Source organism: Nymphaea colorata, chromosome 6 (genome assembly GCF_008831285.2).
Source record: "Nymphaea colorata isolate Beijing-Zhang1983 chromosome 6, ASM883128v2, whole genome shotgun sequence".
In the NCBI taxonomy this organism is placed as follows: Eukaryota; Viridiplantae; Streptophyta; class Magnoliopsida; order Nymphaeales; family Nymphaeaceae; genus Nymphaea; species Nymphaea colorata.
The window spans coordinates 1,946,728-1,965,372 of record NC_045143.1 but is presented as its reverse complement, the minus strand read 5'-3'; the positions used below and the strand labels follow the sequence as shown (position 1 = coordinate 1,965,372).

General features: G+C 39.5%; 2 protein-coding genes across 5 annotated transcripts; both read right to left on the bottom strand.

Moving 5' to 3' along the window:
* Positions 1 to 4,253: 4,253 nt before the first annotated feature.
* On the bottom strand, positions 4,254 to 8,516 carry LOC116256499 (mitochondrial outer membrane protein porin of 36 kDa-like). The gene is made up of 6 exons (XM_031632881.2): positions 8,358 to 8,516; positions 8,215 to 8,282; positions 6,590 to 6,700; positions 6,144 to 6,230; positions 5,743 to 5,951; positions 4,254 to 4,880 (listed from the first exon to the last, which is right to left on the bottom strand). Exons 1-6 carry the CDS (start codon positions 8,404 to 8,406, stop codon positions 4,574 to 4,576), a joined length of 831 nt encoding a protein of 276 aa, XP_031488741.1. The 5' UTR covers positions 8,407 to 8,516; the 3' UTR covers positions 4,254 to 4,573.
* A 3,459-nt stretch (positions 8,517 to 11,975) lies between these two features.
* Positions 11,976 to 17,017, bottom strand: LOC116256192 (hypersensitive-induced response protein 1-like). Of its 4 annotated transcripts, XM_031632470.2 has the most exons (7): positions 16,430 to 16,673; positions 16,133 to 16,353; positions 14,445 to 14,667; positions 13,948 to 14,068; positions 13,176 to 13,267; positions 12,990 to 13,086; positions 11,976 to 12,649 (listed from the first exon to the last, which is right to left on the bottom strand). In XM_031632470.2, the coding sequence occupies exons 3-7, from the start codon at positions 14,631 to 14,633 to the stop codon at positions 12,294 to 12,296; spliced, it is 855 nt and encodes a 284-aa protein (XP_031488330.1). In that variant the 5' UTR covers positions 14,634 to 14,667; positions 16,133 to 16,353; positions 16,430 to 16,673; the 3' UTR covers positions 11,976 to 12,293. The 4 variants fall into 4 exon arrangements, with proteins under 4 accessions (XP_031488330.1, XP_031488331.1, XP_031488332.1 ...); XM_031632471.2 differs by lacking the exons at positions 16,133 to 16,353; positions 16,430 to 16,673 and adding an exon at positions 16,887 to 17,017; XM_031632472.2 differs by lacking the exon at positions 16,133 to 16,353 and having other exon boundaries at positions 16,600 to 16,679.
* Between the last annotated feature and the right edge of the window lie 1,628 nt (positions 17,018 to 18,645).

Below are 18,645 nucleotides of genomic sequence, written 5' to 3'. Positions count from 1 at the left end.
GACAATCCCCTCGCTATATAAGCTTCAAGATATTCATTCTTCCAGCCCTCCCTAAGCTCTGCTGAGTCCCTGTACCACTGTCTGGAAATGATGTACAAATTAGGGAAACAATGGTTTTCCATTGGCAGCAGTCTATGACAAAAAATGAAAACAAAGAACTTGCCTGAAGATAATTACCACTAAATTTGAAACATAAATAGAAAAAGGTTTCTTCATGAACATGAAGACAATTCTTACATGTTCATGGGCACATCTACAAGTCTCAGGTATTCATGACAAGAAATTGAAGCATGATATGGCGATGCACACTGTTAACCGAATGACAAGTTTTCTTCCATCACCAGAGGACCACCCAAAAATTCATCCCTGTTACAAACAGGAACCGAGGTCGGCTTATACTAGTTTAGGATGGTTCAGAAACATCCCCAGAAACTTGGAAATTTCTCCGTCTTCCAGATTCAACACTGGAAAGTCTGTTGCAATGATGCATATAGACATCTATGTTTTGAATTGATACTTCTCAAACATCTAAAACTTTCCAGTTGTCATGCAATTCTAAGAATTATATTCCATCGTCTACCTTATAAAATTCCATTTAAGGACTGAAACTAAAAATCGTAACAAATATAGGCTTCAGATTCAATTCAACATCGTAACCTATCATTAATAAGTTTGCCAGGACAGTGAGTAGGAACAGGTACATTAATCTCAATTCAATTCCAAATGAAGTTATGAACTGCTATTTTAGGCCAAGCCAGAGAATACAAACAAGTCCAGAAAGGTTGAGATTTGAGTGAGACATGAACTATATCCGGATGCCAAAATAAGGATGTCCATCATCTCTATGGAACTCCCTGGTGGCACTGGAGGCTGATGTATGAGGGACGATTCATGAGTAGTGCAGCATATTCATATACCATCACAGTTGGTTTCATGTGTAGAACACCAACCTCTAATGAGCTTTGCTGTAAATGTAGGAAAGTTAATTTTGCAAGATATGATGTCCTACCAACAAAAGGGCAACTGTTTTAAGCTGAAATACCCAACGTGATCCAGGTGAGTCACTTGAAAACCTTTCTATAAGGAATGTCAAGCTACTTGGCAGAATGTTTCTCACAAATAGGCAAGGTCCATTCAACCAAAAGAATTAGTCAATCTTACATAATCAAGTGCAGATGTGAGTAAGAAAACAATGACATCGGAAGACTAATTAAAACTAACATTCGATCATGAGGTCAAGGCTGGTGGAGTTCAAATCCAACATGATCCCAACACTTAGCCCTCCGGTCAGGACCTCAGGTAAAAATTTTATACAGGACCAGAATTAGGTATATTAAGCTTATGAAATCATGAAGTGGAAACCGAAACTAACCAGTGCTATCATGATTCATTAGATAAAAAAAGTCCCACGCGTGTTTGCCGTTAGGTCTCTTAAGATTCTCTGGTCAACTTTAGCCAACGAAGTCTATCAGCTCATCTAAGACCATCTAGCTATCAAGCTAATAGGGAAGCTAATAGGGAATACGAGATATGAAATGACCTCTAAGTGTAAATTGTTGCTTTCGCTTAAACCCTGCCACAAATGTCATCATCTTTGATTTCTTCTTACATTATCGTTTCCCCTTTACTGCAAATCAGCGAAAAGCTTCAACCTGCTATCGAAGAATTGCAGAGGCCCTAGTAACCTTCAAAACCATCATTCCTGCTGGGAACTTTATACTTCTTGGAAGCGCATGAAAGAAAGTATAAGTTCAATTCTCCCCCCAACAAAATATTGGAAGAGAAGGCCAACTAAAGAAACAAGTAGCTACGTGATAAAAATTGAAATGCAACATCAATTAGCATTACCATGAGAAAATAGTGGCTTCACTTAAAGGATATTAGCAGCTAAAGTCCCACCCAAGCTACCCACAATCCGGCCTCACTTGAACAGAGAAGAGAACAGGCAACAGTTATTAAAGCCATCATGAATGCAAAAAGCAAGCTTTACTTAACTAGTAAGAAAAAAAGAAAAGCACCAACCAACTTAAACCTATGGATCCATGGTACTCAAATTTGCACACAAAACCCGTTGGTTAGAGCAAAACAGTGTCCGGTTGAAGCAATAACAAAGCAAAAAACAGACAGGTTCACTTCGCGAACGAAATATACAAGCAAGCAAAAGAGGGGTACAGCTCGAAATCGACGTAAAAACTATATATTAAGCGGAGAATAATACAGGAGAGCTTAATTTGACTCAAGGAAGAAAATCCAAGAAAGCGAGAGAGAGAGAGAGAGAGAAAGGATTACTTGCAGACAAGAGAGCAATGGAGGAGATCGATGCAATCGAGCTGGGAGAAGACGCGATTAATGACGTCCTTCGGGGATTGAAGTGCTGGAGGGGAGCCGACGGATTCCCAACCACCCTGCCCTTCTTTCTCGCCTTCGGCCATCTCTGTCTGTCTGTCTCTCTCTGTGTGCCTTGCCTCGCAGTTCTCCTTTTTGTCTAATTGGGCTTCAAATTCTGTAGGCCCCCCTTCGCGTTTCTAGCACACCCAAGGATGCAGACGGTTCGGATCCAAGTCAACAGTTGGTGTCGAAATCATGAACGTCAAAGCGGACAATTTGGCAAACCTGAGAAACAACCGAATCTGCAACAGGAAGTCCACGAAAATGTAAATCCAAAACAGCTACTTGATTCATTTTCTCTCGGATTTTCCCTTTTTCAAATTTAGGAGAGCACCTGCTGGTTATAAGCTCTAGCTTTTAACCTTCTTGATAGTTGATACTATTCTATGGCCATCGCTACCTTTCAAATTTAGTTGTTGTTCCTTTTATAATGAAAAACGTAAAACACTTTAAAATTAAAGATACAACATTATGAAGCGCAAATTTCACAAATTTTCAGCTTACCATACTTTAACTGGAGGCTTCTTTCTGGTATATAGCATCAAAATGCGCTTTTACTAGTTTATATCAGAAAACTCTGAAATATGAGACTTAGCCACAGGATACTTATTTGAAAGAACTTATAATATTTTCGGTGACACATTCACGCATCAGACTTTGGAGAAGTGAACCCTTGGCAATCCCAGGATTAGGAATATAACTTCTTGCAAACTTAGTTGGGGAAATAACGAGGTTCGAGTTCAATCCTAGATTTCAATTTTAAATGCCCTTTATGATCACATCCCTACGCAATGGTGGTGCTAAATACCGTTGCCCGAGTATTTGTTTCAACTGTCATGAGAGTGTCACTTCGTGCAAAAGTTGAAACAACAGGTTTCTAAATCGTGGATACTTTTTTTTTTTCCCGGTTCAACATCGTATATCCTTCTACCTGTTCATCTCCACAAACTTGACCTGAAAATAGACCAACGAGCTCTAGCTTAACTGAACCTGAACTACTTTAGTTTTGAAGTTCAATGGTGGCCACAAAAAAGCTTCAGAAGTAAGATTCTTCAGAGATGTTGGAAGAGCTGTTTGCACATTGCAATATGGTAGATGTAGAAAATGTGGTATACCTGCAAACATGAAGGCATCAACATCCTTTCAGAAGCGCCAGCTATGGTGTGGAACGATCACAAAAATTTTCTTCTCAAGTCGTCAGTGGGAAGCTGGAGTTGGAAGGCTCATTTTGGCCTGACATTCAAAATTCATATGGGACGCTTGGACCTGGGATAGAGGTCGCTCCATCAATATTCACACTGTTTTAGTCAAGTAACATTCTGAACCTGAACCGTTCATTACAGCACCATCGAACGGACGTCGGACGGACGAAAGTGTTCCAAGATACGGAGAGAAGAACGCTCGAATTTTTCCATCAAGCAAGCAATTTTGGACAACTCCTCAGCGTATCCTACCCCTGTGCAGGTACGAATAACACCCAAAGGAGGAATGTGCCGGGCAACGTAATTCCAAGTACCGGCCAATAGCTATTACAGATTAAGTTGTGGATAGCAAGCTGCTTGGTGCTGAAGACTTTTTCTGTCTACTGTCTATCCTGCACACCAGCGGTGTAGAGAATGGAGGCACTTACAGGGGTTCTTTGTGGCCTGATCCTGCTTCTGTGAGCCCAATTGTCCAAATCAGTCGCAGCTTTTAGAAACAAGCTCTGGGATTTACAGATGGGTATTGGAGGGTTCTCCTACACAGAATCGTGTAGGAGCCTATACGATGACAATGAAGATACGCCAAACCAGAGCGTCTTGAAATATACCGGCACCGCAACCGTTAAACCAGCAGCAACAGGTCGTAAAGACCGAAGCTTGGAAGAGAGGCAACGAATAGCACGCTCGCACAAATTGATTACGAGTATCTTACAGAAATGAAACATACAGCAGACGGAGCCTTCTGAATCTCAATGCACAGAATGAAGATCTCAGAACATCAAAAAGTAAGACTTCAAGAACAACAAAAGACCTTGGGGTCCCCCGGTCTTGACATGGCCAGAATTATTTTTTACAACCTCGAAATGGAACAGCAAATCACATAGGACTGCCAGAAAATGCCGTCAGAGCTAAAACACCAGAGTTCCAGTTCTGCCTTATTTCTGGCTTTACCCTGCAAGAGACCCAAGCAGTGACCCTCCTGCTCATGGTTTGAGAGCTAGGGAAAGACCAACCTTGGTGCCCTTTTCAAGGTCTCTCGCATCCACCTCGCCGGAAACTGTGAAAAATGACTTGGGCCTCCACTCATGCTGGACGAGTACGCTAGCTTTGCCATAGTTGTTCAACCGGGTCTTCACCAGTGTTAGTGGGTCTACCGCATGCTGAGCACCGATTGTCAGGGTGTTCACATTGTTGGAGATGACGTGAGAAAGCTCCGCTCCCACTGCAGTGCTTGTTAGAGGGTTCACAGTGTGGCAATAGGAAGCGTTCAAGGTATCTCCCTTGTCAGTCCTGTAACATGATCACCCATCACCATGGCAGTTATCAGCCAACTTGAGTAAAACGAGAAAAATGAAGACCAAAGCAAGGATACGGAATAGCTGGATCATAATGCACGAACTCATGAAAAAATAGTTCTGCAATCGGGCGATCTTCAGGCATTCAACCAGCTCATTTGTGCTATACTCCAGACAAGAGACGGGCACTAAGAAACAGTGAACCATGAGAGAAATGGAAAAAAGGTTTAACATACACGATTCTATGTGCAAGGTTCAATAGAATCAATACCAAACACTTTGAGATCATCTATTCTTTTATTCTGTATGCTGCATTCTTCGACCAATGTTTAACTGCAGATGGCCATGGCACAAAAGCAAAGCTGAAGTATGGTTACCTCATTTTTCTACAATGGAACCATAAGTCATAACACACTGACTTCCATATGCTGCTCTTCAACAGTACACACAATTATACACACAATATATTGAGCTTGCTTGTGCTTAGCAACATGCTAACCAACATACGCAGCTCAGTGGCTGTAGGTCCAAATAGTGGTTAAAGATTTTGAGATATAGCGCAGCATTATTTTCCTTGATGTGAGTTTGATTCACCATTCACTCAATCCCTACAGGGTCTCAGACTCTCAGTCTAAAAATAAGTGCTTCCAGCCAACAATGTCCAAGCTTTCATGCCCTATCTTTCCAAAAAAAAGAATACTGATATTCCCATCTTGATTGATAGCGGTCCAAAAATAACAAGAAACCATTCTCTTCATAGCTAATGCACATCTAGATTTACGTTCTCATGCACAAGTATAAAGCGGAGAGGATTTGAGGAATGTAAGAGAAACAAAAAATAGAACAAAATCACTTACAAAGTCAAGGATGCAATGAGATCGGAACTAGAGTAGCTCAACGCAGCATTATACTTTGTGAAGTTCCCAGTTGCACTATCAAATGCAAGGTCAGCTCCAAGGGCAACATTATTCGTTCCAATGACTCCTGCAAAGTTAACAAGAGGACTTGCAGTCAAGCCAATGCTCGTGTTGATCCCTGCATACTCATGCATGTATTGGAGTTCAACCTGTATATACAAAGTTTGAAAGAGGAAAATCAGTCACGGACAAGACCTGCTTTTCAATATACGCATGACATGCTCTTGGGCTTGTCTATGAATCTAATTCATGTAGAACAAGCATCAACTGGAGCACAAAGTAAATTATAGAACACCACCACCTTAGGAAATGACAAGCATGAAAAAAAAAGGTTTATGTACCTTGCCAGATTTCTGATCTGGAACGACAAAGCTAAAAATAGCCTTCAGACCTGGTGCCGGTTCATCAACAGTTATAGTTGTATGAAGCTGAAGATAAGAATTATTCATGATCAGTTCGTGCATAACAGTAACTGACCATTAACTATAAATTTCAAGGACCACATAAGATAATGATCATATATCATGAATTTCGTAAAATTACTCAGAACATGTGAACCAATACATATGAATTATGAAGAAACAAACGAGATAAAGAGGTGTAACCCATAAATCTAACTCTACATAAACTCAACATATGAGACTGAATCTGGCTGACCTTGCACCATTAATCCCACAAATGGCTCAATTTATGCAGAAAGAATAGCATAAGCAAGCAGGAAGACACATTTAGAGGTACAAACAGAAACAAAATCCAGTATCATGCAAAAACTAAATTATTGTCTTACCTTCGAGCTTGTATCCACCTTGATATCAGTTGTGACATTCTTATTCTTCAGCTGAGTGTTGATATCCGCCAAGTATAATTCCCCTTTCTTTGTCCCTGTTGATGCAATTGCCTACAAGAGGAGAAAATCAGGTTGTACACACACACCACAAAAAAAAATGAATGGAAGCCATGGATAAGCTAAAATTACGCCAGACAGCCAAATATTATGCAATAATAGAGCACACATTTACTTCCAAACTAGAATCCTTTACAGCCACTGCATCCATGGCGACATAATGTACGTATAGCACTGAGTGCTGCAGGGTGTGATGAACCATAATAACGTGGTCCGTATGCATCAGAATCCGTTATAGAATCACGGTGTTGGCCCAAAAGCTCCAAAATGCAAAATAAAGGGAAATTCTGTGACTTCATACAGCAGGGAGAAATGAACTCAGGCTTGGAAAGTGTGAACAAAAACTAAACTAGAAGACAGAAATAAAAACGCAGGTATATTAAAAAATCAACGACCACATATTCCTAAAATATGATCATTCATGTTTTGTTAAGTACACCTTGTCAGATATAAGGTGGGACTTTCCGCTAATTGCAGAATGAGTAAACAAGGCAAACGTAATTCCATATTTAGATATTGTTAGACAGAAGCACCATAAATAGAGGAAAAAGGAAAACAGGACTGCAAGGACTACGTGCTACAAGAGCACAAAAACAATCCTACCATAATTAGTTCATATCTGAAGATACGGATGAAAATGTTTAGCCAACTGTAAGGAGGCCAGTAGCTAGAAGCAGGAATAGCTAGAACTGAATGCGGAAAGCATGGATCAAGAAGACTGGGAAATGTGACAAAAGGAGCCAAAGGAATGGAAAAATATCTAAAGTAGGTCCAAAAATTGGAAAAAAAAACAATATCAAGGTACACCCCTCGTGAAAACCCATACTTCATAAAAAATTTACAAATTAGTGGAGCTGAAATCACCGTACAAATAAATCAGGAACCGAAATATATATAACCCCGATATCCATCCTGCTTCCTCGAAATGGTTTCCACAGCATTTAAACCAGAATCGGCCACTCAAATGAATCCACCACATGAAAGAAAGAGTAACAAAACGAGTTCAAGAAGACCATGTTTTGGCCCAGATCAGATTTTGAAAGGGTAAATGAGGAATTGAGCATGTAGAAATGAAACCACGTGAAAGCAAAGATCAACAGAACAAAAACCGGAAGTACCTAGCAAAACTCCCAACACAGGGAAATCCGCATACCTACGGAGCAAAGCCACTAATACGAATTATTGTTCCACATGTTGGACACCCAAACCGCGTGAATCGAAAAAGGAAACCGAGGCTTGAAACTAACACACGTGAGCGCACCAACACTAATCCGTGGAGGCAACGATCTAGAATGAGAAAGAACTGCGCCTTAGCCGAACCTCACAGAAAGACGGGGAAGAAGCAATCCTACGCCACAATCTATTGCATGCGAAATACTACAATCAGCCAAAAAACCAAACCGTCCGAAGCTCGTAAAACCCAAAACTCCGGAACCAAAGCCTGGCACACAAAAAATATCCCCCGCGAACGAATGAAACACGGGAAAGAATCCAGAGAAGAAACTCACAACGCCCGTCGATGAGTAGGTAGTGAGAGTGAACTTCAGATCGCTATTATAATCCTTGTAAAGAAGATCTGAAACAGAACAAAAATGACGACAGTAAGAAAAAATGGAACACACTTTTCATTAAAAATTTAGCTAGACATTACCTCTGGCCTTCTTCCCGATATCGGAGTAGAGACCAGGACCCTTCACCATTGTCGCCGTGCAGAGCGAGAGAGCAAGAGAGAGGGAGAGAGAGAGATGAGCTCCGGTTCACAGCGAGACAGAACAAACCCTAGGATTATTTTAAGACTTCTGTGGAGTGAGGAGCTCCGAGAAGTTAGAGGAGAGGCCTCCACCGTTGGATGGAGCTTCCGACCCACGATTTCCGTTCCCGACCGTCGATCGAGGGATCCGTTGTGCGGGTCTCGGGTCGGCGACGGCCGCGCGCGAGTGTTCCCGCGCGTAGCGCGATGTGGTCAAGGACGACGACGGGCTGTTCCCCGTCCGATAAATTTGGTTTGACTTGCCAAATGACCAAAATGCCACGGCCTTTTCGCACTTTTCGGTGACTTGCAGAAAAATAACTTCAAACTAATCAACGTGAAAATTGTCTTAAGAAACTTTAAAAAACACATTCTCCACAAATTTGAACCAAGAGAAGATTTTCCAAGAGTTCGCAAACATATCGCGTTGTTTTCAAGCCTGTTTTTATAATGACCGGAAAGTTGGACGACGTGCAGGGTAATTTAGTCATTTTCTTGGTTTGGCATAAATACATGAATATTCTCCGGCCTCTAGGCGCTGCCGTGCCGTGTTACAACACACGCTTTCAGGCGGCCAAGTGAAACTGTAAAAGGCCAAAAGACGGATCGGATATAAAAATATATCGAATCTAAAATTCGGATCCATATTTAAAATCTCCCATTCAACCCGTCACATTGTTTGTTTATTTATTTTATTTTATTAACAGGAGCATTTTTTCAGGACAGATGAAAATGAAAATTAAAATTACATTCCCGTTTACGGGCTTACGGTTTTTAACTTTTTCAAATATAAGCTATACTTATCTGAATTTTCAAATAAACTCTTTACTTTTAGGGGCATAACATAAAGAAGAAAAGGACCCTGTGTTAAAATCACGCTGTCTTGAAAGATGCCAAAGCTTGTACTGTCTTCATTTTTTCATGGAAAAGAAAAGGCCAATATTGTCATTCTCATCATGACTCATCTTTTGAACCCAAAGAGTTGGCCCATGCCAGTAAAAAAAAGAAAAAAAAAGACATGAAGATTTAATAAATAAAAGCTTTCCTGTCTGCCCAACATGCTTCACATATTTTTTTCATAATTATTTCAAGTTGGGAATATGATAATGAACAGTCAAATCATGGGAGTTTCTTAAAAGAAATTATTATAGGCAGCCAACTCCAAAAAAATTGTTCTAGAAGAGCTTGCCGTCCAACGAATTTTAGATTTCTTGGTTCATGAGAAAGATATAAACCAAAGGTAAGGTTCATGAGGAAGATATAACTAGCAAACGTGCCCTCAGCTTTATCCTTGAAATGGACTTGTCACTCTAGGAAAACCATAACTCAAGAAAAGAACACAAACTGCATAAAACTAGTTTATTACATGCTCAAATATATCATGTCATAAAACTAGTTTATTACATGCTCAAATATATCATGTCATACTAGGGTGAGCAGACACAAGGAGCATTTTATTCTATTTCAATGCGAGTCGAAAAAACCTCCCCCTTTCCCTAACCTCAAAGTCTATTGTCACAAAAAATGTGTACATGTATTATACGGTGAGGAATTTCTCGAGTATAATACCGTAAATTTGTGTATCTTGAAAATAAAATGAGAAAATCTCAGCAAATTTTTAAAAAATTTAAAACATTTATAAATCCTGAAAACTATAAAAAAACATTAAAATATGAAAGGAAGCAAAAACATGCCTATAATACATATTTTTTCACTTTTTTTTTATTTTCTAGCGTTTTATTTACAAAAAACGCGTTTTGTACGAGTATTATATGGCTGACTATGTTTTGGCGTATTAGATGCGCCTTTTTTCAATAAGACGCATTTTATTCTATCTCAATGCCAGCCAATAACTGCCTCCCCCCTTCCTGACCCCAATGTCTAAAGCTACATTGGTGCCATGATCGGCTAATGTGCATTGGCATAGTCTTTAAAATAGTTTATCAAAGACTTGGGCTAGAGTTCCAATATGGTCCTTCCAAGTTTTAGATTTAACCAAAACTTCATCAACATAAATATCCATTATCTTGTGAATATGATAATGGAAAATACTAACATGTCTCTATTATTAGTGGCACTCCTTGATATGATTGCAGTCAGAGTAGCCATCCATGAAAGAGAACATGACAACTAAAGGCCAATCTCTGAAAATCATCTTTTGGTATAGTTTTATTATACTCCATGAAATCAATAGAGATCTAACTTTTTTTTCCATTTCTCTTCATGGCTGCCACAGTATTGTCTAGCCATCTGATAAAACCTGCTTTCAATAACTTTTCTAACCCCTCTTTGATCTTGTCTTCCAGAAATGGGCTAAGTTTCCTTAGCTTTTGTTTTATTGGTTTGCTATTTGGTTTCAAGGTTAGACAGTGTTGTACCAGTTTAGGGTCAAGGCGGAGCATGTCCTCATAGGTCCGGACAAGAACCTCTTGATGGTCTTTCACTAACTGAATAAGTTTGGCTTCTTCATCTCCACTCAGAGATGTCCAACTTGTAGAATCTTTGGACTTCCATTTGTTCCAAAGTTTATTTCCTTCGTAGGATCGTTTGCAGTGAACATGATTGGTCCTGCTTTTTTGCATACGTAAATTCTGGTAGCTCCAGGATTGAAGGATCAAACTCTTCTGCTTCCTGAAATTGAACAGGTTGATATTCTGTCTCATTCTTCTCCTTACTAGGCTTGTAGATTTTCATTGAAATGCTAGTCTTGAGTCATTTTTACGATCAGCAGTTCTCTTAGGGCCTTATGAGCCATTCAGCAGTTCACGATGGGTAAGGTTAAAAGTAAGTCATGTAGATATTTACTGGAGAATGTACAAAGAAAAGATTGGATGCAAAACATAGTTCATTTTACTGATACGAATGAATGGGTCTGAGACCCAGATATCATGCAAAATATATGAAATTTACATATCCAAAATGTACGACACAAGGTTGGAGACTCGGATCCATCGCGTACCCTTAAAAAAAAAAAAACAAAAGGGGAAAGTATAAGACAAAAGATTTCCTAGCATTTGAGATCCAAGGCTAATATTATAGGCTTACAAAATTAAGACGTATATAGGAATTTCAATCGGTAAAATGTGGCAATATTGTGTTCACCTTTTTTAAGTTAAAGGAAAATTGATTCTACAAGTAACTAAAAAAATCGTGACGTTACAAATAGCACCCTTACATCGATCCGATTCCAATCTACAAATTCAATCCGATTTTTGTGGCAATGACTGTATGATGTATAATTTTGAGCGTCTTTGACATGGGTACCCCGAATATACATTGACATCAAACAGTTGAAGTGCAGGTGAGGCTTTAGTCATGAGCAAAGGAAGGATAGGCAAAGAGAATCATCGAGCTTTTTCAGTGGCCCTATCTGTGGTTGTCAAATGAGCAGCCGTGTTCAAATGCTGTGGGCAGAGCCGTTTGCAAAGATCGAAAAAAGATGTATCCCTGCTCCCAAGAGGGTGCAAGTTCAGATTTCTCTTAAGCCGGTTCATAAAACAATAAATGGGAAAACACTGATGAACACTAAGAACATCAACAACCAACTTGTACCTCTTCCAGTCCAGCACATCTCAGAACATACAAATAGTTTCCGTCGAGGGTTACAAGAAATGCCCATAGGGAAGTAGAGGCTGACCCCTAAGTACTGAACATAGGAATGAAATGATCTTTGAATATCCATTTCCTATATCTACTTCCATAAATATGCAAATTACACAAGTGAGTACATTTGATTATTAACAAGCAACACACTGGACACAAGCCCCGTAGGCAAGAATCAAAACAAATACCAGAGACAACTTATGATTCAAGTAGTTGGCCCAGTTGCAAGCTTTGCTATGGAGGTGTAGCCTGAAGCCTGCCATCCCTAATCTGAGAAGCGATATCTGCTACAACACCTGGACCGTGTGGGATAAAGACAGAAGATGACTTGGAGGATGCACCGATCTCCTTCATGGTGTCAAAGTATTGAGTGACAAGCACCATATCCATCACATCCTTTGCACTGGTGCCAGGAACATTACCAGAGAACGCAAGCACACTGTCCCTCAGACCATCAACTATGGCCTGCCGCTGACGGGCTATACCAAGCCCTGCCAAGTATTTTGCCTCAGCTTCTCCCTCAGCTCGCTTGATCTGCAAAATCTTCTCCGCTTCTGCCTTTTCATTAGCAGCAACCCTTAGTCTTGAAGCTGCAGAAATTCATGCAAGATGTACATGTAAGAAACTCATGCAGTTTCAAAGATTACTTCCAAGTACTACTTAAAGGCTCAAAGCCCCGTTGTTTTCAGGATTACAGGAATAACGTTGAAGGTACAGATTAGCACATTAAACTTAGTTACTTGTGATCGACCAAAGAAAGAGTTTCGTGAATATTGTTAACCAAATATCATCATAGGTAGTAATAGTCTCCTGTTGAATGATTCATTGTCTTGAGAGGTTCAAATTCTCAAAGATTTCTTGGACTCTTTAACATAGTGAGGGAACATTTGTTAAACGTATACAACATCCCAATACTGGTTAAATGCTTACCAGCATTTATTTCATTCATTGCCCTCTTAACGTGCTCATCTGGGTGGATATCAACTATTAGTGTCTGAACAATTTCATATCCATATGCTGACATGGCCTGCATATATGGAAAGAAACAAATACAGTTTGAACTGAATTATCATTATGGCACAATGACTGACCAGCAGTAGATGGATGAAAACTTACCTTCTCAAGTTCATCTTCAACTGACTTTGCAATCTCATTCTTTTGCTCAAACACATCATCCAAGTTCAGCTTTGGAACACTAGCTCTTATGACTGCAATGAGAAGGAAAAGACAACTCATTATTTTCCTTTTCAAACAATATTTTCCTTATTCAATGTCAACCTTTTCTCCCAGTAATTCAAATGATAGGCATATTCTCCTTTTTGGTCCATGAACATGTTCCAATATGCTCATGTAGCATCACAGTGATTGCACCCAACAGGTTGCCTCACCTTGTAAGGACGCATGTTCCTACTGATGTTACTACGGCTCTGCTTAATGCATGCTCTGATGAATGGGGATAAACAATCACCATCATGGATTGCCATTTACCACGTTCAGTGTTGAGATAAAAATAGGATGTTCATGCTTTACCCCAAAAGTTTGAACTATAACTTTCTGCGACCATGAAAGTAATTCAGATGTTGCACACAAAACCAGTAAATCATAACTTCTACGGAGAAGGTGAAGAAAATGAGTTGATGGTAGCAGAGGGAAAAATTCGAACAAGCCAGACACAATTTTCTACTTCCGAGCAATGTGGAACAGAAAGCAATATAATAAAAGGAAATTGTCTACAGATATTCTCTCTAGAAAGCTGATAAAACAAAATGAGGCCAACAGTGCATGGATCTAGGTAGTCCACAGTCATGGTGACAAGCCACCCAGAGAAAGTAAGATCATAATTAGACACATCGATCTCAAATACAATGGGCTTTATAGTTTGATGTACCATCAAAAACATAAGCTTGTATCTGTGCCCTTGTGTTGCTAAGCTTGTAGAAGGCATCAGCTGCCTTTTCTGCCAGGGCACGATACTGCACAGATGCAACAACCGTAACAAACACATTATCCTGCAAAAAGAAGAAAGAAACATCACCTTGAATTACTAAACGTTTTTAATTAGATTGACTTAAAACAGCTGATCCAACTTTTGGGCCCAGAGGACAACACAAGTTGGACTAATAATCAATCTCATCTGAACAGGGGATTGCATAATTCATGCACCAATGTCCAAGGGGTAGCCATTTGGTGGTAAACATGGCAACAATGGATTACAGTTGGAAGTGAAATTTCATTGCCTTATTGGAAAAATAAATTTCAACCATTCTTGCAAGAAGATGCTGCAGAGGTAATATATGATCATAATAACTTTTTTGGCAAATTTGGCGTGGACAGAGAAGATGGGCAAAATCTGATACAGACATAAGTTGTAAAGAACTGATGAACCTTAGTTTTTGTTTCACAATGAACATCTAGTTGCTGCACTCGCAAGGAAAGATGTCCTGCTATTTTGCTTCCGAAACACCAAGGAAGGCAATGACATCCTGGGCTGAGCACGTCATGAAACTTCCCAAAGGTCTCTTTTATGGCGACGTTTGACTGGTCGACTTGCACACAGCAAAGTGATTGCCCCATGATTACCTAGTCAAACGTGATTGATGCAATCAACCTGAAAGAAACACATCTAGAATAAGTAACGCATAATACCTGCTTTAGCAAGTAGGAAGTCATCAGCACGAGATTCCACGATTTGGAGCAAGTAAAATTGTCCAGCAGCACCAAAGATGTTAAGCCTCAATGGCGTAAAGATAGAAAGTAAGTAATATCGAGTGCTAAAGTGCAAATGTCAGGCCTCCAGCCTAATATTAACAGTGTTTTCCAGTCTATTTGCAGATCTGAAGTGCGGTATGAGCAATAATTACGGATACCTTGATCAACTAAAAGGTTTGAAATTATAACTCCTTTCAGTTACCTATTAAAGGTTTCTACTCACTACTAAGAGATTAATGAGCGTCTGGAAGAAACTAGTGGGTTGCCTAGAGACTCTAGGAAAAATATTGTCCAAGAAATAAAGGAGAAATAGATTAACTACTACTAGAGAACTAATAGATTCCATGTACATCATGGTCAGCAAGGCAAATATGTGATTATACATGTCCTTCTTGGTCAGCAAGAGAAATATATGAATAAATTTTTTTTTGAGCAAGTACGTTCATGGAAGTGTGTATATGTTGGGGAGTGAGTGGATTGGTTTGGCGGCCAAGGGCCAAGAGGAAATAGATTAGTATATGAGATGTTCAGGAAACACACCATGAATTGCAGCCAGAAACTCTCCCCTGGATTCATGTTAAAACCCGACCTTTTCTCTTATTATCACATAAAAAACACTAAGCATCCAGCATAATCCAGTTCAGATCTAAAAATTCTACTCTGCAGTAACAGAGCTCGAAAGTCCACCACTATACAGAAGCAAGAGAGAAATACTGAAAAGCCGGAAAAACAGAAAAAAATAAACGAATATAGAAAGTGCTTCGATTATAGTTGCTAGCATGAAGGCTTTCCCCTCTGGTTCGTCTCGATGTTTATAATTGTAAAATAGTCACCGTTCGGAAGGCTTGGTGGCTTTGCATCTAAAGTGAATCAAGAGAAAACTTTACCAAGTAAACTTAAACCAATCTTTACAAGGAAATGAAAGATCAAATGCAGAGAAAGTCTTTTCCTTTTTCAATAGGCAGGTATGGAGAAACTATCATTTTACAAAAATGCAGAGTTTTGCTCGTAAAATGACACACTAACTACTGCACTTCCCTTAATCAAAGCAGCTGCCCCTCGGGAAAACTGTCGGACATGGATGCCCATAGAACTCATAATAGATGAGCGGATGACTGTATCATGACTGAAGATGGACTTAACTGATGAAAAGTAACTAGACAAGCAACTAAATTAGAGGAAAAGATGCGAGGCTGAAACAACGGAAAGTTAGGAGGGTTGGATGAAAGGATGCGATTTATTTCACAAATTGAGGCAGATATTTTGTACCGCAGGAATACCAACAATGAACAAATAAACTGAGAAAGAAATCAAGCAGGCAATCTGCATTTGTTGGACCTTCCAGAGTCCAGACTCAGACCTACCTTGAGCTTGAAGCTTCTGACCCTTGAAGAAAGAACTCAAGCAAGGGGGTCTCGTAGGCACAATATGCGCAACGCCTTCCTAGTAATAGAAAGCTTCAAATCACGGACTACACAAAGGACCACGAAAGTTCCCTCCCCATCTTGTGTCTGAAGCGAAAATATTAGCATTCCAGTCTTTGTCTTCGATTGACGATGGATGGAGAAAGATCGGTAGACACTGGCTGGATCAGTGATGGAATTTAAGAACTAGAGAAAGATCAGTGGATACAGGCTGGATAAGTCACGGAATTTAAGAACCTGTCAGCAATAAACAAGAAACCGCCGAAGTGGGTGGATATATTTGAAGCCGCAAAGCAGTTGAATCTATCGACAAAATAATCGAGGTCAAGCACCGGATAAGGAGTTCATTGCTCTCTTTTATCGACCTTCCCGGAAAGATCTTATGAAGAAGGACAAAAGAAGTCGACCTAGTGCAGGGGGAGTGGACTTCGTCAATCTCGAAGGGAAGACAGCACCCACCGTGCAGAAAATCTCCATGAACCTTCCCACCAACAAGAAAGCAGCGCAATATAAATGCTCAAAATTGGTGCAATTACTCTAAAATTAAACCCTTAGAAGAGTCACATCCATAGATTACGACGTCCGAGTAGGATTCCACAAAATATCTCCAACTTGTAAGGTACAAATTCTTATGTAAAGAACTTATCTATTAGACATAAAAAGGAAAATCAAATATGTAAACGTTATTCCAAACCTGTTGCCGCACAAATCTGATCACCGATCCCCATCATCTAAAACCTAGAAATTCACTCCTAGATCAGGAGATGCGAAAAGGATTTTATAAGGTTAAATTTTCTCAGACTTGAAAGTTGTAGAAATCTTGCATAAATATTTTAAAAAAGTTGTCTCAGACATTAAATGAATGAGTTTTTTCCCCAAAACAATGCCCCTTTTTTATTTGTAAAAGTTAGATGGTGACACTATTCCACTTAAAAAAAAGCGGAGTCTAATGAAGTCAGACAGCAACAACTCACCTCATATTGAAAAAATGAACGAGAAAGAGGGCGCCATTAGTAGGGATGTGAACGGTTCGGATGTCATCCTATAATATTTTTTTTATTTTGTATTAAATGTGATTAAATGGAAATTTTTATGTAGTTAAATGAAACATCTTGAAAATTAGTGAAATGTTAAAAAACATGCTCAAGTTTTTCTTTCTTCTCCTTTTGCTTTCTTGAACTATGGTGTAAACAGAGCTCACTCTCTCTGAATATGGGAGTTTATCTCTTAAAGGTTGTTTTGTAAGAAGAACATTGCGTTATTAAAATGCTCATTCTTATATAAGAAACGCTTCATAAAGATGTTTCTTATTTTAGGAAATTGTGGGATCTATAAACAATATTTATAATCGGAATGTATTTCAAAAACATAATGTTCCCCTTGAGAAAACCCCATCAAATAGATGGGTCTACTCTTTTCTCATCAAATCGCTTATCTGGCCCTGTGCCCTTTTTTCTAGGCTTGGACTCACACCCGAGTCGAGCCGGGTACTGGGTACTCGCTGGCGGCTTGGCCAGTGCCCAGCCTTAGTCTAGTCTATGAAGTTAAATTAACTAAAAAAACATGTCAAAAGTCGATTGGCCGTCTACAAGGTTAATAGCGTGTTTGAGTGGTGAGACGCCTTATCTCAAATCTTAGTCTTGAGGTTGGCCATCGCCCCTTTCTCCCGTTGAATTCTATGGTTGCCACAAAATTTATCGGGATTTCCTTTGAGATAAATGAAGCTCAACGCTGCGTTCGTTTTCTGCCTCAAGTGCGTGAGATAGAGAGTGAACATTCTGGGACGCCCCATCCATTCATTCAAACACATAAATGTTCTTAAAGCATATCTGTTACACATGACAAAGCATCTTGAAACAGCTTGGCCCGGGTGCATGCAGAAATGAAAGTACTTGTCTTAGACATTCTCTCCCCAGTTATGAGAGCAGTACTTCCAATGGATCCGACTTGAATGGGATGTGGAGGTGCTCTTTTAATGTTTGGATTACCATATACTTATACATTTTGACATTAAATTTCATAGAGGCTCAACTCAAGTTGGAAGATTAATCCCCACCATCTGGTAAGAGCCGAATTCTCCTCTTTCTCCTTGCTTCTAAGGTTTAGAGTTGTCTTCGTGTTAAGTGGTGAGATTTCTTAGTGTTTCAACTTGCATATACCGTTCATGAACATAGTTTCCCATATGTCGAACTAAAGAAGTCCCACATGAAATACCTAAAGTTCGCTAGTTTGAGTTATGCTTCCCGGAGCTAATTTACGTTAAAGTCAGATTCAAACACAAGTAAAGAAAAAGTCTAATACCATATTCAAAATCCGATTTTCTAAATCTAATCAGGACCAAATTTCATTTTTTAAGTATCAATTTGAATCTGACTTCCGCATCAAACCTGCTGGGAGAGCCTCCTACTCAATTTGAATCTGACTTGTACATGCTCAACCAAATCTAAACAACA